The following is a 23,348-nucleotide window of genomic DNA, read 5'->3' as shown; positions in this document are numbered from 1 at the left end:
GGCACTGCTATTGGACGTACCTCGATCGGTTTGGTTGGGTTAGGTTGGGGGACTCTTAGCTTTTCATAATTGCCTAGCACAGCCTGTTCCAAGCCCTGAGAGCGTCAGGCTCGCTGTTTCCGTGAACCTCCCGATAGTGCTCTGTCACGGTGCGCGATGGCATCCGCACGCAAACAACGGAACGCGATCAAGTTCTGTGCTAAACTCGATAAGAGTCTTGCCAATACCTACCAAATGATTCAGCAAGCATACGTAAATTCTGTTTTGCCATATTCTCAAGCTTCAAGGTGGTTGAAGGCGTTTAAAGGGGGCCTAGAAGACATGGATGATGAATCCCACTCTGGATGGCCGTCAACGAACAAAAGTGACAAAAATGTGTCTCGCATTCGTTATCTTTTGAACACCAACCGTCGAATTAGTGTGCAGATGATAGCACAGACTTTCAATATTCCGAAAACCACGTTGCACGACTTCGCAAGTGACAATTTGAACACGTGGAAAGTGTGCGCAAAGCTGGTTACCAAACTGTTAACTGACGACTGACCCCAAGAACAACCGAGTGGTGATTGTCAGTGAACTTTTAGAACGTGTGCAAATGGAACCTTTCTTATTATTTTTTTTGACAGTGTCATTGCTGGCAACGAAACATGGGTATCTGAGTATGATCCTGAGATGAAGCGCTAAAGTTGCGAATGGCACATCTCGGAGTCCCCTCACCCCAAGAAGGCAAGAATGAGCAAGTCGAAAGTGATAACAATGCTAATTGTCTTTTTCGACGCCAAGGGTGTGGTTCAGAAAGAATTAGTACCCCAAGGGCAGACAGTCAACGCCGCCTACTACGTGGATGTGCTCGAGAGATCGAGAAGAAGGGTCCTCCGAGCGCGAAAGGATATCGCCAATACCTGGCAGTTGCACCATGACAACGCTCCCAGCCACACTTCTCTGTGCGTGCAGGAGTTCCTGGCCAAGCACAGCTTGGTGACGCTGCCCCAGGCCCCCATAGTTCTGACTGGCGGACTTTTTTCTCTTCCCGAGAATCAAAATCGCCCTGAAAGGAGCTTGTTTTGGGGCCATCGAAGCCAACCAAACTGCCATAACAAAGGCTCTAAAAGAGGTTTCCGTCGACACCTTCCAGGATGCATACAGTGCATGGCAGAGTCACTCGCAAAAATGTGAAGATGCCAGAGGAGACTACTTCGAAGAATTCTAAAGGTTTGTAACGATCTCTTGAGTAAACGTTTTTCTACGGATAAAATTGCATTGCTTTCCGGACACACCCTTTATTTCATTATATGAGGAAAGTAAATGCTACTTGTTCAGTTCTACTTTACTTTTAGAAAAAAAATCTCATGGGCAGTACGCTTGACTACGAAGCGGGCAGTCGCAACGTCTCATTTTCACTCGACTCCTCGTTGCCCGTGCTTTCTTATTTCAGTAGTTTAGTTATTGCTTAGTGCTGCACTGGTTTTGCTGGCTCGCGAAACTCACGCAAACTGCCAGTAGCAGAGAATTCCACTTCCATGTGATGTCGCGGGATGGCCGAGCGGTCCACACCACTTGACCAAAAGCAGCTGCAGCAGCAAATCCACCGCTCTGTTTTCACTCAGTTTCTCCACGGCCGTGCAATAGCATTTTGTGCAAAAAAACCGCACCGCCATCTGTCGGCCGCCATTTTACTCTGTGACGGCAGCAAAGGGCGGTGATGGCATATGCAACATCACCACTCCCCAATTAGGTGACAGAAGATTTGAATTGCGACAAAGGTATTCGGGCCCTTCAGACGCAATTTTCTCGTAAGTCTTGGCACGAAACAACCGTTGCGGGGTTTTTGGAATGGTATTAAAAGAGCCCACGTCGAGTTAGTATTTGCCTTTAGTGTCTCTTTAAAGACCTTGCCAAAAGTGACACGCATACAACCCTTTACATTTGAGCCTCATCAGTTCAGAAAATAACACTACTTGGGATGCCATCAGCTCCTGTGAACCCTATCCTTTGGCATTCAAGTTTTATTTATATAACAGGCACTTGGTCGCATGAAAGAATTTGAACAAGCACAGCACCGACACTGCAAATGTGATAACGGCAGTGATTAGTGAAAAACATTAACGCACAAACTATCACAGGCATCTAAACTAATGAGCACAATGTTTACTGTGATCGTCACTTTAGAAAGCAACAGGAATGATGAGTGCTTTTTTTATTATGACCCCCTCCCCCTTTTTTTTTGGACTGGTACTTTCATCAGATCCGCTAGTTTCTCTTTTCATGTCGCCTGCAATGCGACAGCTAGTGCATAAAATAACAATTACTCTAAGAAAAGTTTTAGTGCATCCTGCCCACCAGTGCTAAATTTCCCAAGTAGATTCTTTGTACAAGCACCAAATGGAATAAAATCACGGTTGTGTGGCAGCCTTGTTAACTCACATTTTGCTGCTTGCGATGAAATTAATATATATATATATATATATATATACATATATATATATATATATATATATAGTGCACATTAGGACATTCCTCACTAAAGAAATTTTAGTACAGCACTCCACACCAGCATTGTGTTCTTTAGCTCTTGTTAGCGGTTGGACCACCCAGTGCTGATCACAGAACTGCTGCCATAACATTCATGCCAATAAGCAATGACAATGATCACCATTATCAATACCATCACAGTGCTTGGATAATTGTAACGAGCTAAGGAAAATTGCTTTCACACCAATTTTGGGCAGGAAGCATATTTTCACAGCATTACAGTCCTCAACCTTCCACATTGATCAGTTTATAAAAATGGTGCACAATGGAAGTGATTGAGGCCTCTCCACCCGGGAGCGTGACAAACACACACACACACACACACACACACACACACACACACACACACACACACACACACACACACACACACACACACACACACACACGCACGCACGCACGCACACGCACGCACACGCACGCACACGCACACACACCTGTGCAGAGCGCCCTACAGTAAATACCTGAATGGCAATGTTCGGTGGCGCCACGCCGTGGTTCAGCAGCTCGTTGATGCTCTCGGGCCCGAACGTGTCAGGAGGCTGCTGCTGCGTCTGCATGGTAAGCTGCTGCTGTTGCTGCTGAGCCAGCAGACGCTTCTGCTGCTGCTGCAGGAACATCTTCTGGCGGCGCTCCAGAAGGTTGCGCCGCATCTGCACACAAAGAGCACGCCATTTCTGTAGAGGCCACAACACTTTCCGTTCTTATAGCCAAAAGCAGCGATGCCAACGTCGAAACGCTGCTACCAATTGCAGTAGGACAGAAAGCTGGTAGATTAGTCCCCTTCACAAGCAGCGCTTGTCTGTTCACTCATCTGCTCACCAATTTCGCAGGTTTGCCATCCCTTCCGTTTCAATACTGCTTGAATGAAGATGGCAAAGCGTTGTAACAGAACTTCAGCAGTCTATTTTGAAACATTAATCATGCTGTCATATTCAAAGATATGCAACTTCCACTGCATAAGTTAGACAGTAGTGTGCAGCAGACATTTTTCTTACTCTCTATTCATTACTTATGCAGTCAAAGCTACAAGTGTAGCCCAACAATGACATCCATAAGGAAGGGCTCGACATGCAATGACTGATGGTAAAGATGATCTCAGCGAAGGCACAAGATGCTGAGAGTTTGAAAGGGCAGCTCTTGCACAGATCACAGTACACTGCCGGCAGAGCTGCTTACCTGTGGAGACACGGCTGCCATGCTGGCCACACTGGGAGCATACTGGCGCAGCCCTTGTTGCTGCTGCTGCTGCTGCGGCTGCGGCTGCTGACCTGGCTGCGGCTGTTGGGAGGCTAGCCGCAGCCTCTGAGCAGCTGTGGTGCTGTACATAGGAGGAGCCGGCTGGTAGGACGCAGAGGACCCGGGCCCCGCGTAGAGAGAGGTCTGGACACGCCACGAGAGAGATATTGCACTCACTCAATACTCCGGTGAGACAAGAAAAAAAAAAGCGAAGTTGCAGGCACTGCTAGAGCCCTGCCACCATCAACAAGTGGTCAACCCCATGCATTTCTCAGAATTTCTCGAAGCTGAGAAATATCCTGTGTGCTTCCTGCATTCCACTATGCGGCACCCTTTGCATAACACTACCACGAGCCTGCTTAGCCTTTGCATTGAACAGTGTGGCATTCGCTTCGATTTCAGTTGAAACCACGGTCGGGACCACGAAAGCACGACGTAGCAGCCAGGAAAACGCAACAGCAAGGAATGTGTCAATGGGGTTCCACTGTAGCGATGCACGGAAGGGGCTAATGCTACGATGGCATCTACCCCAATCTGCACTGCTGTACATATAATGCACACTCGTTGAAGAGCTGATTACTGCTGGAGGAACGCGTTCGAGGAAATGCCGGCTAAAGAGTTGCACATTTCAGAGGAATGCGTGGCAGAAAGTTCGGGAGAGTGAACTCCAGCGGAGACCCCACTAACCTGCTGCTGTTGTGGCTGCGGGGGCTGCGACTCGAAGCTCATCAGCTGCTGCTGGATGGCACTGATGGCCATCTTTTCACTCAGGTCGGGCTGCCCCTGCGGACCACCCTGAGGTCCCTGCGAGGGCTGCGCCTGCTGCGGACCGTCCAGGACTTCCTCGAGCAGTCGCAGTAGCACCGTCTCCTCCGAGGCTGTTGTCGTCTCCACACCCGGCTGCAGCTCCTGTTGCAGGCTCCACACCTGCAACCAAGCAGACCGAGTTGAAGGCACACAACCGGGCACTGATGATGGACAACTGTTCATGACAGTTGTCCATCGTTGTAATAAGGTTCGATTTTAGGGCAGGGGGGGGGGGGGGTATTTTCCCAACCAACACTGGGCCCATGTGAGAGGCCGTAGTGGGGGGCTCCGAAACAATTCTTTTAACACTAGGAATTTTCTTAATGTGCACCAAAATCTAACACAATATACAAGCGTCTTGCCATCGTGCTCCCATCAAAGTGCCACCATCATGGCTATGAATTGAACCTGCAACCTGCCCAGCAGCAGAATGCCATAGCTCTACTAGTGTGCCAATGTAACGGGTCAAGCAATCAGTGCCGTGACACAAAAGTGAGGATGGGTTGATGGTGATGTGCAGACTTAAAAGCCAGCTTGTCAATTCATGCAAAAAAGACTGCAGGGGCAATATTCCTGAACAATAATTTTCAGATATGATGCTTTAGGTGGCATTAACATACAATAGCCACTACAGCAATGTGCCGAGCTGGGCATCAAAAAAGCGACAGTACCTGCAAAACTGATAATGCAAGGTCCTGAACATAAAGGTAAGCAGCTCTTGCTTCTCACACAGTCAACATCAAGGTCAGCAGTGCCATGACCCCCACCCCCTCCCCTTCGAGGGCTGGTCAACTAACCTAACTAACAAGTCAACCTAGAAGACAAATTCAAGTGCCACTCACATCATCCAGCACTTGCGACAGCAGCTGGTCCGCTGACGCGCCCCCCGCCGCAGCAGCCATGGAAAGCGACGCTGCGGATGAGGAGTTGACTGCATTCACAATGCTGGCCGGGATGCGCGAATCGTTGAGGAGCTCCGACAGCACTGCACCCGGGCCACTCGCGGCCGTGGCAAAGCTGGACCCTGCCGTGCTCGTCGTGTGCGGCAGGTAAGCCTGAGATGACTGCTGCGACAGCTGCACAGCGCGCCTGGTCGAATCTGGGCTGTTCATGAGAATCTTGCTGAGAAAGCCCTGCTGCTGTTGCTGCTGCTGGATGAGGCCACCACCACCACCAAAGGAACGCTGCTGCTGAAGCGTCATTGTGCTGGATTCTGTGACAAACAGAAAAGACAAAAGAGTCCACCACACTCAAACGGGGCACCTACACTGAACCACAGGAAAGTACTAGGGGTGTGCGAATACTCAAATATCCCCCGATTAAATCGAATAGTGAACATTCTAATTCAATTTGTGAATTGAATATTTGCTATTCAATTTTTCTTATACTACTCGATATATTGGGTAAAGAGACCCGCGCAGTGCTACATGTCGCGTGTGCTCCATGCCACCCAAACGTGCGTTTCAGTTCCTGTCCACTCTTTCATCACGTCCCGTCTGAAGCCGCAGTTCTTTCCCTCTTTAAACATTTCAGTTCTGTTTTCGGTGCAACAGGAGCGCCGAGTGCGCTGCGAACCGGCCACGCCGGCAGTGGACCGTCACTGGTGCACGAAGCAGCACACTAGGCTCGTCACATCACGGCCCCAACCAAGAAAAGTGTGCCCGATAGGTTTCTCCGGATGCACTGAACTAACATAATACAGAGTGTGCAAAAAGTAACTTCGCTCTTTTATCCTCATCACTTACACACCAAATGAAAATGCTAAGTCGTTTATGTGCTGAGAAGCTTGTTTCTGTTTAAGCATGTTGACTAAGGAGGCTGTTCACAAGCTACACACAAAACCAGCCGGAAAAGGCTCAAGTGAGCGAAGTGCGTTTAGTGAAGTACACTTCACAGCCTGCGTTTGGTGCGGTGTACTTCACAACAAAGCAAAAGCTGCACGTTTCAGCACTGTAGCAGACGACATGAAGCACCCCTCCTCGGTCCCTGTGCGCCTGCACATTGGCATGGCCAGTGGTTCCAGCCGTCAAGATTGGTACGCTCCCGCTTAGGAATCTTACACTGCTACAGAAGGGCCGTGCAGACACCATCACAATTTTTTTCACATGCATCTTTTGCAATGTTGCAGTGGCAGAGTCTTTAAAACGCTTTAAAACACTTTTGTAAAATCAGAGCAAGCCCAAATTCGTGAACTTTACGAATAAATTGAGAAGAGTTGGCAGGTATGGTAATGACGATGGCGCACCTTGTGGGCCCAGACCGAGCAGGGAAGTGGGACGGCCGGGCTGCGGCTGCTTGACCATCACCGACTGTGGCTGCTGCTGCTGCTGGTGCGGCGGCTGCAGCAGTCCGCCCGGTGTCGGCGGCGTGTGGATGAGCTTCTTCTCGAGGTTTTTCGGCAGCCGCTCTTGGGGCAGCTGTGACACGATCGAGTTGGCAATGGATGTTGGCACCGAGGGAACGGGCCGCGGCGTCTGCGCCAGCATTGATGCCAGCATCGGGTTCTGGCCAGCGAGGTGAGCCTGCCGAGAGAGCACACAACCAGGGATCGGACATGGTGACGCCGTTTGGGACAAGTTGACACCTATTACGCGACATAAAGGCAAGAAACAATCGGGAGGTAAAAAAGCCTGGCCCCGTGACTGAGTCAGATATGAAGTCGACTGTGTTCCCTTATTTTAACATGACAATTAGTGTAAGCTATAGACCTAAACATCAAATGGACATTTCTCAAGCAATCCCGCAGTGCCCCACGAGTACGCCGTGCACAATGATGAGAGAGCGTACGTTGAGCGATCAGGCTTACATGCCCGCATGCACGTGCATTTGTATCTCTACGCAAGAAATGTGAAATAATGGAGTCAATGCAGATACCACTGAGAGGCAACCCTTTCCGAGAGAGCTGAACTCCACTGTAAACGTATCTCCTCCACAGTGTTTGTCAGATGGTGCATTAACAGCTGAGGAGGCCACGACTTGCGAAAAGAAAAGGTATTTATTGCTGTTCTGCTGGCACGGTAGTCTTATGACAGAAGTGTGTACACGGCGTGGGGTTTGAGAAACAACCAGAGTGCCCGTCAGTTAATTGCTCACAGTTTGGATGTTACATGGATTTTTATTTCTAGGTAAACATATTTTTTTTTTTGCCTATACTTTTGTCTCTCATGAGAGAACATACAGAGACTGAATTTATGGCCCGGGCACTCACAATATTGTGTTAGTGCGCCGTGATCCTCCAAAACTAGGACGTAGCTCGCAGCTACGTTTTCATTTGAGCGGACTGGTCACAATTGAAGATGAAGGCTGCTACTTTGAGGTGAAATTTTTTTTAAAGCAATTCCAATCAACTGTACTACATCAAAAGACAGTGGGGCCTTTTCCTTATGTTTCTTTGCAAGCGTCGTAATCAGCATGATTTAGACATTAAACCACCAATCGCAGCTAAGCAATACGCTTCGTCAGAGCTCCTGCCTAACTTCACAGAGTACATTAAAAAAAAAAAAAAAAGTTGCATTATCGCTCTTGGACATCACAGTGTTTGACACAATTATGAAATGCAAGACTTTACACCACTGCACAACAAACACGGAGTGAAATCAATTGTTCTTGTTCATTTTTTAATAAGTGTGCAAGAAACTGGGATCTCTCCTCCCTCTACCTAGCATTGAAGAAAGAAATAATGTTCCCCCATGAAAAATGCAGTATTAAACGAGGCAGAATAAGTATAATCTATGTGGCAGTTGACTCTACAGCTGTGGAGCACGCCCTGGGTTTAGTGTGCAATCTGCACATTGCCCAATCACGCCTATTATGACTCATTTTATTTGCCATGCAGGTCAATTTTGGTCAATACCCAGGATTCTTTGGTGTCGAAAGGAGTATGGACGAAATAGATGAACAGGGTTCCCAGCTCAGCTAGCCCGACAGCCACGGCGCATAGATGCACTAGATGGATGGGAAACGCAAAGGCGAGAGGCCATTACAGCTAGACAAACAAGGGTGAGTTTTTGTTTGAATTGGGCAGTAACATACACCACCTTGCAAAATTTACAAAAATAATTAGTGCTGACAGGTGCCAGCACAGCGCAAGAGGAAAGCGAAAATGGAGATGCTCAGACTGCATGCTTCTATATGAATTTACCCATGCTACTTGTCCTCCATTGTAACAGCAAAATAAATAAAATAAATAAATAATAATAATAAACGGTAAAACCACCCTTTGCTTAGTCACATTTCACATTGAGAATTATCAGTGTTTTGTCATTATTGTACCGATCAGTTGTTTTGTTTCAACACTATTCGGCTTAAGTCACCATCCATTAAACCTTTTGTTTCTACCTATCAGACGGCACCACATCTTTGGTGTAGGTCATGATCATGGTTGGTGATGTGGAATGCTCTAAAAGCCTAGTTCTTCACAACATCCTTAACTCTATCTCTCGGGCCTGGTACGCGATGACTGCATGCAATTGATCACACTGTCCATCACACCACAGAGTTCCCTACTGACAATGCTACAAAGAACTATGGTGCTAATGCGTATGGGAGCCACAAGCATGATGGTTCAAACAGCATAGGAATGATGGTTAGTACATTATTTTGCCCAAACATTGTCCTTCTAGATCCAAAGAGCTTTGCGACTTGGCAAATGAATAATTTTCAACACAACATTGTGTTTTAAGTGCAACAATTTACAGCGGGCAGAATCTTACTGCCTTCTGCATTTAAAAAGAAAATAGCATTGCTTCAAAATTAAGGCGACCAAAGGCGGATAAGGTGTAGCAAGTAGAGCTGCCAGAATGTTTCAATCCACAAGCTTTAAGATCAGACCAAATCCATGTACTACCCATCATCCAAACGATACCTAGACCCATGGTTGCACAACAATTGCAACGCCACAGTTCCCTCCAGTAGTTCCTCAAGAAAAATATATGCATGACGCGACATGTCTGCCATGGTTCCGCAAACAAAGGGGCGGCACAGGCACCACAGGCCTAACACAATTCCCTTCACAGTGACACATCACGTATCATGCAAAGCTAAAGTGTTCTAATTTAAGGTAGCACCGCTTGTGGGTTGGCATGGCTTCACGTTTCACGTACACACACTCTTCACATGAGGACAGTACGAAGGCACTACACCCGACAGAACAGTACGCCCGACGGCACCCAAGGTTGCCAACTGGCCCCAAAACCAAGCAAGCAGACGAGCACCAGACAGAAAGGCACAGACTTAGTAGGGAGCCACAGCAGATACCGACTGGGACACCGAGAATAGAGGAGTGCACGACACCAACAAATAAAACAGGAGTATGGACAGCAAGTGAGGAACACACTTAGGAGTAGAGGTACACAGAGGACAAGGAGGGAAAGGCCACCAAAATTTGTGGGACCTCAGCTGCCCAATTACCTTAATCTCGGGACTAAGGGACATGCCGCTTGCTCCCTAATCAGGAACAAATTGGGGAGAAAAAAAGGGGTAGGGCACAAAAGTCAGTCAACACAAAATGTGCACGGGAAGAAATGCCACACACACTCACACTTCACACAGGGGGCACTCACACCGGACAACACCATGAATCACCACTTCGCGTCAGCATGGCCGACAACTTGACCAATGCTTTCCAAATTAGGGTAGGGGAGGGGGGGTACGCAGGTCTGTTAAAAGGACACTAAAGGTTACTATGAAGTCAAGTTAAAGTGATAAAGTAATGCTCTAGAACATCTAAGGCGTCAATATAATTGTGAACAGAACTTTAAGAAATTGAGGTAAATGCGTGACACGATTTGACATCATTGGATGACATTTGACAGCGACATCCCGGTACTAGCCCGATGACGAAGGCACTCCTCACCATAATTTATGTCACTAGTACTCAATTACTCGTATTATAAATAATCATTTCATTAGGTTATAAGACAGAAAAAAATGGTACTTGTCTACTTCTGTTCGATTCTAAGAAAAAATAACATTTTGACGTTACCCTTCGGTAGTATGGGTGGTCGAAAAATTTTGGTTTCTCTCGACTCTGCGCTGCATGCGCTTTGCAGTTTCAGTTGTTTCGTTATCGCGTCGTGCTGCGCTGGTTCTGCTGGCTCACAAAACTTGAATTTGGAACAAGCAGCGAGAATGCCACGTCCATGTGATGTCGTGGGATGCGCGAATGGTCCGCGGAACTTGGCCAAGGGCAGTTGCAGTGGCGAATCCGACGTTACTTATCACTGTGTGCAACGAGTGATCCTCTCCATTCGAAGTGGTTAAGTGCCGTACCTCTGCCACAGCTCGTTGGCAAAGAGCCGAAAAATCACGTAGTGTGCTCGCTGCATTTTCGTCCAGAGGATTACGAGTTCAACGCCGACTTACTGAAGTCGTGTGGAGTGCCTTTCAAAGCAATGCTTTCCCGTAGCGCTGTTCCGTCGGTCTTGCCTGCATTCTCCGAAGCGCAAGAACAACTGCAGGTCGAAGACAGGGCAGTGAGTGCGGCATTTCGTTTTCACGAAGGAAAAGCTACAAATGTGCGAATACGTACAACCATGACATACAGTTGCCGTCGTAGTAGCACGCAACAACGCCGGCAAGCCGAGCCCTCAGCAGCAGGTCACGTTCATCAGTGCTTAAATCGCTGAATTTGAGCGCAGCATCGCGAGCCAATGTGTCGTTGTCAGGGTCATCCATTGCAACGAGCGTCAAAGTTGGCGTCATAAAATAAAGAACCAGCTTATCGTCATGCGCTTTCCATTCCACTAGCCACTATAGTTCCGCTTTCGCGCTGCTGTCGGCTCTGTATTGGCTCCGTTTCTGGCCACACGTTTGCGTTTTGCGCAGAAAAGTCGTAGCGCCGTCTGCAGGCGCCGTTTTACTCACCGACGGCGCAACGTCACTATGAGACCATAACGTCACCACTACTCGATCAGAGGGCGGGCCATTTGAACTTCGCTAGAGGTAGGCGGACGCTTCAGAATGCATTTTCTTTTAAAATAAGTCTCTTCTTCGCATGAAACAAGCGTTTCGAGGTTTTTGGGATGGTATTTCAACAGTCCACGTTGACTTAATATTAACCTTTAGTGTCCCTTTAAGGTTCATTTGAAACATTCGTAAAACTAACTACAGTAGAACCTTGTTGATCCCATTCTGTGCGATTTCCCGGCACTAACATTCAGTCAAGAACACAAAAAGTTACCCATACAGTTACGCCTCTATTCTGACGGTTAGTTATGTTCCCGGAAAACAAAATTTTTTGGCACCAACGTTCAAGTATATTGCCAATCTCCAACCGTACGGTACATTTTCCAGCCATTAGATCCCGTGTAAACAAGAAAAGACGACAGGCGCAGGCGATTGAGTACAGCAACCGTCCACCGCAGCAGCTTCCCTGCTGTACTCACCTGCCTGTGTCACGCAAAAGCACTGGCACACACCAGCAAATCATTTTATGGTAACTGCATGCCACATTCAAAGCTATCACAGCCAACCCTATTGCTATAAGCATTTTCATTTATCTGTTTGAGAGCCCATGCTGCTTGCTGCAGTTGTAAGTGTACTGCCCGCTTTTAATAGGCGAAAGCCCAAACGCGCTGCTGTTCCCTGCTGGAAGCAGCATAAAGAAAGCGGCATGTTTCAATTTGATGGCATTGTATTCCAGCATCGCCCACCAGTTTGCATTGGTTTTTGTTTCCCTTTGCCACTGCGCAATAGACGTGAGATGTAGGTTCTGACGTCGCCACGATTCTCACTGAGTGGGCATGTCAAAACTTACTGGCAAACTGTCCTGCCTGAAAAAGCTGCTCACACAGGCCAAATTTGAGAATTGCGATTGTAAGATTGCTGAAGCTGCAAAAACAACAATGTGCGTCTCGACCGATGCAGGTACTACCAGCATAGTGTGTGGCGAAGTCTCGTGCTGCAACAATTCGTATAACACTTTGTATTTCATAGATGTCAACTAGAGTTGAGTCTGCGAAATTTTTTTTAAAGATTTTGGGGCATATGCTTTTTTGGCCATTATGCATTTTCTTTTTTTCCTAAACGTATGAATGAGATTCTGCTGCATTACTGGCCATTGCTGCTTGCTGTCTGAATATCACGAGTAGGTGAGGAAATCTTAATACTAATAACGCATGAAAATTCTAATGAAAGTTGAGCAGGTTTACTAGCCCTTCAAGAACAGGTTAAAGGGACCCTGAAACGATTTTGACGATTTTCTACAAACGTACCGGGTCGTTAGAGTAGGCCCTTCATTGACACATCGAAGTGCTCCGCGTAAGGCGTGTAATTTATTATAAGGTTTTAAAAATGTAAATCGCTGCCGATTACAGCACATCGCTCGGCGGAATTTTCAGCCGCCCCTACCCATATGACGTAAATCCCCCATATGACGACATGTGGGCGAGCTATCCGATTGGCTGCCCAGGGCGTGTCATCAATAATTTTTCCACCTTTATGGTGAAAAAATGGTGTTCGTAATAGTTGGAATGTTCGTTAATTTGTTTCTATAAAAAGAAAGCAACAGAAAGAGAATGCACAAGAACAATTTCTCACTACAGTTAAGCACTTCCGGCACACAGCAAGCGTCGTCTGCTTGCGTTACAACATGCTCCATTTTGACGAGAGCTCCGCGGTCAGAGTCGGTCTCGCTCTTTTCGCGTGCACTATGATTCGACTTTGTTGAGTTGTGGACTGCAAACGTAGCGACTGGCAATATGTCAAGCTGCGACATCGTGTCCCTCTGCAAGGCAGCAGACGAGCAGACTGGCTGTAGCGCATCGGACTGCCGCTATCCGATTGGCGCCAGGATTTGCGCGTTTTCGGCCGTCACTTTACACCGGAAGATTACTAACGCAATAGCATTTCGCGAGTCCGGTATTAAGATGAACGCAAGCACAAAAGGACAGGGCCTGGACGTGTTCCCTTGCGTGTTTTTCACAGGATGAGCAGAAGTGCAAATGTGAATGGCCTGCACGATGCAGCCACTTGGTGGCACAGAGCTCAACCACACACAGTAGCAGTAACAAAATGTATTCTTTGCTGCTGGTGTAAATTTTTTGCAGGGGTGTAACCGTGAAAACGTTTTTGTAAATGTTTAAAATGTTCTACACTTGGTTAGAGCGATATTAGTTCCTTGTTTGACTGGTTAAGCTCTGCGCCAACAGGTGGCTGGACTGTGGAGACCGATCAGGCAGCTCACGTACATCTACGCTAAAGTTCTTTCATCAGCTTGAGTTTATGCCTCTACCGTTCCGTATAAACGGCCGGCTAGCCTGTGGTTACCGGAATAGCAGCCACGTTCCGCGCTGCGACAGAATGCTCGCAACGCACGCTGCTTCGATAGCTCTCACTTGGAGTCAACTGCCAAGCAACTGGCGGAGAGTTTGGAGAGGCTTCGCGCGCTCGCTCCTAGAGAACCTGAAGTCGACGACACGAGGTGCCGTCATGACGCAGAGCCAGTGAAGGCGAAGCTTAGCCCCAATCACTCGACGAACGAGTTGAGGGGAAAATGCATGTCTATGGAGGAGGGTAACTTGTAATCGTCCGTAGCTCTCTTAATACGAGAAGTTTCACACAAATTGTGGTGCGAATGATTAACTTTAGCTGTACCCTACGCGTTTACAAAATTTGTCCGAACCGTTTCAGGGGCCCTTTAATGCATCATAACAGAACAGCACAAGAACACATAGACACTTACACACAAGGGCAAAGCACTGAACTTCCAGCCAAGTTTTATTCAACCAACAGAGCATACTGTGGAAGCATGACTGTTAGCCTATATCCAGCATGACAAAAAAGTATAGAAAGTACAAAGTCACCTCTTGGTAACTGCCAAGGATGGACATGAGCTGCATGCGGCTCCTCTCAAGCCTACTCGTGGCTCGCAGCCAGCTGTTCAACAATACAATCACACTGTAGGTTCCAATATAAATACTCCGAGCACTCCCCGAAACATTCCTCACCTTCATCTGTACCTATCACCACTGGGCACGTTATCTCTCTCCCTCCGGAAGATTCTCTTATAGAAGGCTGCCTCTCAATATGTACAATGCTTACATAACTTTTTTTCTGATCCAGTAGTTCACAAGCTTATGCATTTACCATTCTCGCAAACAAGACTTGTTTAACAAGTCTTCTTGTGGGTCTTTAAAATCTAACCTCTAGGCCTGGCCACCCTTGGTGTACAGCTGCCATCACACTTAACCAGAACAATGAAGACAAGTCTACAGTGTCTTAGTTTCGGCAAATTATGTGAGCTGTAAACAGTCCACGTCAAATGATTTGGGAGGAAGACACACTAAGCTAGCACGTTCATGGGATCCCAACTGGAATTATTCAGCACAATCTGCAGGAGAAGCAGAAAGGCTGTTAAGGCGTTCTCAAGCTAAGTATAATGTGACAACTGCATGCGAATGTGCATCAGACGAGTAAACCTTGGGTGAAAGTTCGGCACTCCGTGCTTGATGGTCGCATCCATGTTATCACTACTGCACTGGTTTTTACAATGTACAAACAATGAGAGCAGATTTCTGACATGTTATTGCAGCCGCAATTAGGCAGTTGAGCTTAACTAATACTGAATAGAATAGTGATGATTAGTGACAATAGGCAGGCATTTAAACAGGCACATCTAAGGCGCATGATTAGCTGCACAATTACCATGGAATCAGCGCGCTGTAAACTGACTAGCAGTGCTGTTCTGCTCTCTCACCATGAAACTGTCACATCACCCTGGGGGAGGAGGTGTGCGAATATTTGAAAGCTTCGATATAGCATCTCAAATATTGCAACATTTGATTCAGTCATCAAATTGAACACCTGCCATTTCTGATTTTGAATACATTTTGAATACAGCCTAAATGTTTTTCACACGAACTGTGTTTGTGTGGGTACCTCTGAAAAACAGCTCTAAAATATGCAGCTGCCCCCCCCCCCCTCCCCTCCCCCCCCCCGCACACACCCAAGTATCAGATCGGTGGGGCAGAACCATAAATCCCGCAAGTGTAAATGTACCGCATTCGGAAACTATTAGATTTGCATTTGATTTGGTGCAATCATTATTCATTTCATGTTTGGTTTATTTTACACTACGCTGCTATTATTCGCACACCTCTGAAACCCGGGCTGTCCCTGCCTCACCTGCATGATCCCTGAAGGCAATCGCTGGTACTGGAAGTGGATGCTTTGGGCAAAGGTCTTTGGGAAACTGACACGGGCAATCTTTTGAGAACAGAAATGAAATGGGAGAGGAGGTTGGGGTGGGGAGGTTGGGGGGAAGGGATGAGCAACAGAAAAGCAAACCGCTAAAGGCCCAAGGAGAAAGCAGCAGAGGGCAACATACCACCAATGGGGGAGCATGCATCAGCAATGGCAAGGGATCGAGGGGGGGGCTTGGGGGTGGCGGGAGTAGTGACAAATGTAAAAGCAATGAGACACAGCCCACTTATAAGAACGCACAGCAGCTGCTTGATAGGCTTTGCGTCATCAATTTTCGGACGAGTGCTGCAGCTCAATTTGTCGCAGGTCAATGGTACCACATCATGACCAGCAGCAGCCTATTATTATGTCCACTGGAGGATGATGGCCTCTCTCAATGGTCTCCAATTACTCCCGTCTTGCACTAGCTAGTTCCAAATTGCACCTGCAAATTTCGTAATTTCGTCCCCTCACCTAATTTTTTGTCGTCCTCTACTATGCTTCCCTTCCCTTGGCACCCATTCTGTAACTCTAATGGTGCACCAGTTATCCGCCCTACGTATTACATGGCCTGGCCAGCTCCTTTCTTTTTTCTCTTAATTTCAACTAGAATACTAAATATCCCTGTTTGCTCTCTGATCCACATCACTCCCTTCCAGTCTCTTAACGTTACGCCTAACATTTTTTGTTCCATCGCTCTCTGCGCAGCCATTAACTTGTTCTCGATCTTCTTTGTTAAACTCTTAAGTATCAGCCCCATATGCTAGCACAAGTAGAATGCAATGACTGCACATTTTTCAACAAGAGTGGTAAGCTCCCAGTCAGGATTTGGTAATGCCTGCCGTATGCATTTCAACCCATCTCTATTCTTTTGTAAATTTCCTTCTCATGATCAGGGTCCTCTACAAGTAATTGACCTAGATGAACGTACTCCTGTACAGACTCTACAGGCTGACTGGCGATCCTGAATTCTTGTTCTCTTCCATGGCTGTTGAACATTGTCTTCTGCATCTTAATCTTCAACCCGACCGTTACACTTTCTCGGCGAAGGTCCTCAATCATTTGCTGAAATTGATCCCCAGTGTTGCTGAACAGGACAATGTCATCTGCAAACCGAAAGTTGCCGAGATATTTGCTGCTGATCCTCACTCGTAAGCCGTCCCAGTGTAATAGCTTCAATGCTTCTTCTAAGCATGCAGTGAATAGCATTGGAGAGATTGCGTTTCCTTGTCTAACCCCTTTCTTGATAGACATATTTTCAGTTTTTTGTGGAGACTTAAGGTGGTTGTGGTGCCTTTGCTGATATTTCAAAAGATATCCATGTATTCCTCCTGTACTCCTTGATTACGCAATGCCTCCATGACTGTTAGTATTTTTACTTAATCAAATGCCTTTTCATAATTTATGAAAGCCATACAGAAAAGTTGACTGTATTCGGCAGGTTTCTCAATTACCCGACTGATGACATGGACATGATCCACTGTAGAACACCCCTTTCTGAAGCTAGTCTGTTCTCTTGGTTTTTGAAGTCATGTTGCCCTGATTCTATTGGAATTTATTGTGGTGAATATTTTGTACAATACTGAAAGCAAGTTAATGGGCCCATAATTCTTCAATTCTTTGCCTCCCTTCTTATACAGTAGTCTAATTTTCGCATTTTTCCAGCTCTCTAGTATACTTGAAGTCGTGAGGCATTGTGTATAAAGGGCCGCAAGCTTCTCAAGCAAAATATCTCCTCAATATTTGATGATATTTACTGTTACTCCACGTTCTCCTGCCGCTTTTCCCCCGGGACACGTATTGCAACACTCTCCTAACTTCACTGCTAGTTATTGAAGGGGCCTCTGTATCCTGTTCAGCCCTACTAATGAAGGTTGCATTGTTAGTACCACATATTGAGGAATATAATTACAAATTGTGATTAGGAATCGCTACAGAACTCGGTGCACTATGAATGACGCGGATCCAGATGTGTGCAGTGAGACTACTGGCGCTGACTGAACATCAATCTATGTATGGTCAGGTGGACAACTTTCTTGCCACCCGCTAATTCATCTCTGTGTACAGTCTGTCTTAAGTTGTGTGATGCCGCCGCGTAACACAGACAACTGTAAGCACAACACGACACCAAGCTCTTTGAAGTTAAGATGATTTGTGCACATGTGCAAAACCCATAAACGTTATCCTTCAGAATACCAGTATTCCTTAGCAAGCTATGGGTCGGTTATAAGTGGGCTGCTGAAATGAAACACCAAAGGACTCCTTTTAAATCAAACATGGCACGATACCCAAATCAGTTCATGCCTTCCAAAAGTCAAGTTGAGATGCCCCTCATCAATAGGAGTGTTCAATTAAATCACTACTCACCTGAATTTATTCTTGACAGGTTGCATTTATGCTTGAGCACACATATTCTTGCATGACTGAGCATGCCAGATTAATGTGTTCGGCATGCAACAGGTGTACTCTCTTCATAAAGGAAAAAAAAAATAAAGTACAAGCTGGACCCTGTCGGCCGTGTATGTCAAGGCAATCAAGAGAGTGGACAAAACCAGGAAAATCGTGCAAGCCAGGGGTTAGGCAGACAGTGGAAAAGAACACCGGCAGTGTTGTCAGCAACAACATGGCTTGCAAATGCTGGCTATTGTGGTGGTGGGAGCACTGAACATAGCCCTGCAGAGGCAGTTGCACTATAGAGGTCATCTGGATCATGACCTTTTGAAGAAATCGCAAAGCTAACGTAAGCCAGTGATGAACTTCAGCTTGCCTTCAGCACCACTTGGTAACAATATTTTTCAGACAGGTTAGCCCCTTGAATGACAACAGCCACGGAGAGAGCCGCAGGCAAAGTGACCGCACAGAGCCAGAGTCACAGCTCAAGGGACTGCCTCATGCACAGCAATTGCTGCGGCTATGACCCAAGGCCCACAAACAGTATATGATGACAGCGGCAAGATGCGGTTACCTTAAGAGAGATCCTTTTATTTGCAAACAAAGACATCCACGTGTATGACAGGAGATGCAGAGGCACCAACAAAGGAGTCCACTACAAACTACAAGCTATATGGAGCGGACTTGTTATCAGCTGTTGAACAGGTCACATACCACGCACAAGCCTATTGTTTTACATCTCATGCAGTCAGTCATTGCACAGCGACATACAACTGTTCTGCAAGTTTTTAAGAGTCTAGTTCCGATTCAAGGTAACATGGCACGCCAAGGATGAAGAAAGAAGACACCTCAAGCACTAACGCCCATATTCACAAACAATGCTACACTCCAAGCTCTTCTCCCACTCCGCCGAGTTCAGCACAGTGCCCGCCCCTTGACTGAAGAAAAGACTACACTTCCCAAGAATTGTTGTGGACAGTCATGAAGCAAAGTGATCCCTTCTGTTGAGGGTTGACGCTGCCATCTACTTTCTTGAATCAAGGTGGAGTGTTGAGTGGAGGAACGTTCTAGAATATGGGGGTTAGTTCTGAATGATGCTTACTTTTCTATATCCTAAGATCTGCAAATCCCTTATGTGCCAGATGTTTCCACACACTATTTTGCAGCCTTTAGAATGTCTAAACGGCCCTTATCAAGCATTCTGCTATGCACAAAAAGTTTCACTAACTGCAGCCTCTAACCCAAAACAAACAATGTGACAAAAGCTGTGCAGAACTAGTAGTGCCATTCCTGCTGCAAGTACTGGAAGGGATGCATGTTACATGAAAGCATGCCAAAACAACACAAGCAAATGTGAGCGGCAAAACATCCTAGGACTCGGTGCTGCCAACGCCAACCCGTTTTCTTCCATTCTGAAGAATGGAAGCCAAGGGTAAACTTTAATAGGCCCTTCTGAAGCATGCACTTTGCTAGGGCGGAACACCACTCCTCTGAATACCCCTTTTGATGCAAAGGCAATGGATAAGAGGAGAGAGGGGGGAGTTGAGAAGTGAGAAAAACTAGCAGGACTCACCGTCGGCGGTCGTGTGCCTGTCATGTTGGGGCGCTTGGGTGCCTGATCAGCCTCCGGCCCATCCTCGAGGCTCTTGCGCTTGGTGCCGCCTTCTTCTGCACCCTCGGGCTGAAAGATAGCGCAAAGACTCTATGCTACTTGGCCAGAGGGATGTAGATGGGGGCAGAGAGTTTCACAAGAGCATGGCAGAACTCTCACTTTGCTATGAAAAACGAACTCTACCTCTAGAGCTTCTGATTGGTTTTTGATTGATTCATTCATTCATTCATTTGGTTGTACATGTTGAATGGAATGCACTGAGCAACAGGAATGCAAGGATGCAGATGACCTGTGGCCAAGCGCTGACGTCATCGTTGTTCTCACTGCACCTGTCGTCTACACATCTATAATACGGACATAGACTACACGCGGGCAAGCCACAATTGTGTCATCTGCATCCTTTTCCTTGCATTTTCATTCCTCAGCAAAACCTCCGCCATCTTTATTCACTTCACAGTGGTGCAAAGCATTCATGTTTCTAATGCTTTTCAAGTTGAACAAAAAAGAAAACTGTCGAAGTGAATGGTCCATGCAAGTTAAATCATCAAAAAGGGCCACATTTTGGTGCAGTTTTGCATTATCTGGATATCCACAAGCGTGACTAATAAGAAATGGGGCACAATACTTCTGGTGTTTTACTTAAAGGGGTCCTGAACCACCCGTCGGGCTTGGTGAAATAACACAGCCCACAAGTAGCATATGCTGCTGTGATGCTGTGAACATCTCAGCCAAGTTTTGCTACCTTACATGGTGCGTGGAGTGTGCAAACGGAGTGCAAAGTCACTTTTCTCCCAAATGCATTCTTTTCAACAAAACCTGCTCCTCATTCTCTTCTGGGCGCTTTATTTCGTAATAAATCGGATTCCCGTACACAGCTGCTAATGGTAGCTGCGGTCGGCTACGTAGCGTAGATACAGCAGCTGCCAGGAGGTGCTGCCACGAGTCCACTGGCTAAGCGCACTGCAGCTCACTGAGGACCACCGCGTTTGGCTTACGTTTAGAGCGTCATAGGCACCAAAATCGGGAAGTAGTGGCGTATACAGTAACACTAAATATGAAATTTGAATTGTGTGCCACGGTGACACTTAGAAGGTGGAGCGTTGTGGGCACGCCCCACTCCGCCGTAGACTTCACAGTGCAAGGCATTGAAGGAGGAACGGGAGCATAGCGGAGGCCGCGTTTGATTGCCAATAACTCCGCTTCTGCTAACAAACTGAAGTACTTTTTGCGGCAAAGTATTTCTGGAATAGCCTATTCTCACTTCAAATGCCTTTCTCAACTTCGATAAAAATTAGTTCAGGGCCCCTTTAAAGCAATTTTCTTCCCTTTCGGGAAATCGTTTTTTCACAGTACTGTTGAGAAAACATCTATGTATGTGCAGTTAATACATCCCTCTTTTTGAGAGCATACTTTTGAACCCCGTTGCAGAGGGCCACACGAAATGAAGAGGTTTTAACAGTAACATTTTATTACCAAATAATTAGCCCGCATATATTTTTACATAACTATGCTATGACAGCAGGGCACCAAATATCTGCCCCCTAAGCTACAAAAGCACCTAACCCAGTTCCAAAAACAAAAAGCAGAAAAAAAAAGTTGCACAGTGCTACTATCACTCAGCAAAGTGGACACAAGCAAGCCTACGCCTTCTCATAAGCAAAACAAAGCGAACATAAAATTTGCATGCCCTGCAAAAGTATGAAAACACGTGCACAAAAAAGCCTCTGAGCTAGCAAGCACAAGCGATTTGCTCAATAGGGTTTCAATAAGAACGAAAAAAAAAAAAGGTTTTAAATGTGCCACGTTATCACCAATTTGCTATACCTAGCATCGAAACATTCACATTCAGAAGTGTAGAGCATACAGAGCGTACAGTCACAGAAAGAAAGTCATGCTAAGACCAACTCAAACATGACAAAGCCAAAGAAACCCATTAAAAATAGAAAGAAAGGGCCTCTCAAGAAAGGTCCAACGCATTTTCCAACTCGCACGGCATATTTGACTTGTCATTGTTTCTTCCCCAAATTTATCGAAACCCTGGTAAAAATACTGTGAAGTTTCAGAACGACTTAATCATTTCCAGAACACTTGCTTTCAGTGAACCAATTTCAGTTTCGTTAGCCAGGAAACGGCCACATTGTTAAGTCACGACACATTGGCTTGTTCCTTTCCTACAATTGCTGCGGCTGCTACACACGAGCACAGTCATAAGAAATGTGTGCGGCACTTCAATAACTTTAAGAGCAATGTCATTGTATTCAGCCTAATTGTTAAACGTCCGCAAAGTGTGCCCCGTATCGTGACAATGATGATGTCAATGGCACTAGCTCATCATGGCCAAATTTAGTTTCAAACTAAAATATTGTAAATGTTAGAATTATGTGGTTGAGATTCTACAAATTTAAAGATACAAGTCAGTGTTGCTTTAAAATAACCAAGTTTACAGCTCTAATTGAAAATTCCAATTACATGCACAGTGCCATACACACTCATCACAACATCTAAAAACATGCAGGAACCATCAGAAATGCAGATACCGGTCACGTCACCACACAGCTCCAATTTGTGCAACATGAAAACCAAAACAAGAAAAATAAAAGCAAATACTTGGCAGGCACATACAGGAACATAAAGTAACCACATTGGCACCCACACACACATACACCACGTGCCACCTCCGAAACGAGAAGTTAACAGCAAGAACACAGAAACAGAAACCAAAGAAAACAAAGGCACACAAAAAACACCATTCTGGAGTGTTTCAATTCAGAACGCATGAAAAAACATGAAGACAACAGCACCAAATGCAACACACAAAACAAAAAAAAAGGGAGCACCTTGAATCGAATTAACAAATGGCCAGTTCATTTCCAAAAACTGAGAAGCATGCCACAGTGGCAGAAAGAATAAAAATAATAATAACAACATGCAGCAGGCAGCAACATGACCATTGGCTTAAAAGACGACATGCACAAAGATGCAACGCTAGTCAGAGTGACGGTCATTGCACACCAGACATCTAGACGTGCACAATGTGGTACTGCTCTTCCATCACACAAAAAGCAGACCAGCTTATGAGTTGGTCTGCAACATAGAGGTGACTACGACAAAAGGTGCACCTGGCTACAGAAATTAAGTCACAATTTTATATTTGTGATTTATGCATTCTTCCCAACAAAACGACGAACAAGTGGCAGAGGCAAAAGGCGTAGCGCATCAGAAACAAACAGGACAACAGAAGAACACAGATGACACAAACACATGCAGCGCCAAACGTGTGTGTCGTCTGTGTTCTTCTTTTGACCTGTTTCTGATGCACTGCACCTCTTGTCTCCATCATGATGTACCAACAAACCCAACATGCAACTTTAGAACAAGTGGCATCACATGCGCAATGGAAAGCCTGGCTTCACACATATTACTATTAGGACATAAAAGAGTGGGCACGTATGGAAACTGCTAGCACTGGTAGTGGCTTCATCCCTTGACATCATATTCCACCATAACACATGGACCTCTTATTTCAATCGCTGACCTACCCCCTACTTAGGTGCTGGAAAAAGATATCAACTGCAAGATCACTCCT

At 46.2% G+C, this 23,348-nt stretch overlaps 1 protein-coding gene across 11 annotated transcripts in view; it reads right to left on the bottom strand.

The window, feature by feature from the left end:
- Positions 1-23,348, bottom strand: part of LOC126537859 (uncharacterized) — a 681,751-nt gene that overhangs the window by 42,196 nt on the left and 616,207 nt on the right. For 8 of the 11 annotated variants that reach the window (XM_055074489.2, XM_055074488.2, XM_055074492.2 and 5 more), the window contains 8 exons: positions 19,724-19,831; positions 15,703-15,783; positions 9,988-10,023; positions 6,824-7,100; positions 5,421-5,791; positions 4,459-4,698; positions 3,712-3,915; positions 2,997-3,185 (listed from right to left, as the gene is read on the bottom strand). In XM_055074489.2, coding sequence (XP_054930464.1) covers positions 2,997-3,185; positions 3,712-3,915; positions 4,459-4,698; positions 5,421-5,791; positions 6,824-7,100; positions 9,988-10,023; positions 15,703-15,783; positions 19,724-19,831 — 1,506 coding nt within the window. The remainder of the gene's footprint in view (positions 1-2,996; positions 3,186-3,711; positions 3,916-4,458; positions 4,699-5,420; positions 5,792-6,823; positions 7,101-9,987; positions 10,024-15,702; positions 15,784-19,723; positions 19,832-23,348) is intronic. The other 3 variants (XM_055074490.2, XM_055074493.2, XM_055074494.2) reach the window with 3 other exon arrangements.

The sequence above is a fragment of the Dermacentor andersoni genome, chromosome 4, assembly GCF_023375885.2.
Source record: "Dermacentor andersoni chromosome 4, qqDerAnde1_hic_scaffold, whole genome shotgun sequence".
Taxonomy (NCBI): Eukaryota; Metazoa; Arthropoda; class Arachnida; order Ixodida; family Ixodidae; genus Dermacentor; species Dermacentor andersoni.
This window is presented reverse-complemented; position numbering and strand designations above follow the sequence as displayed.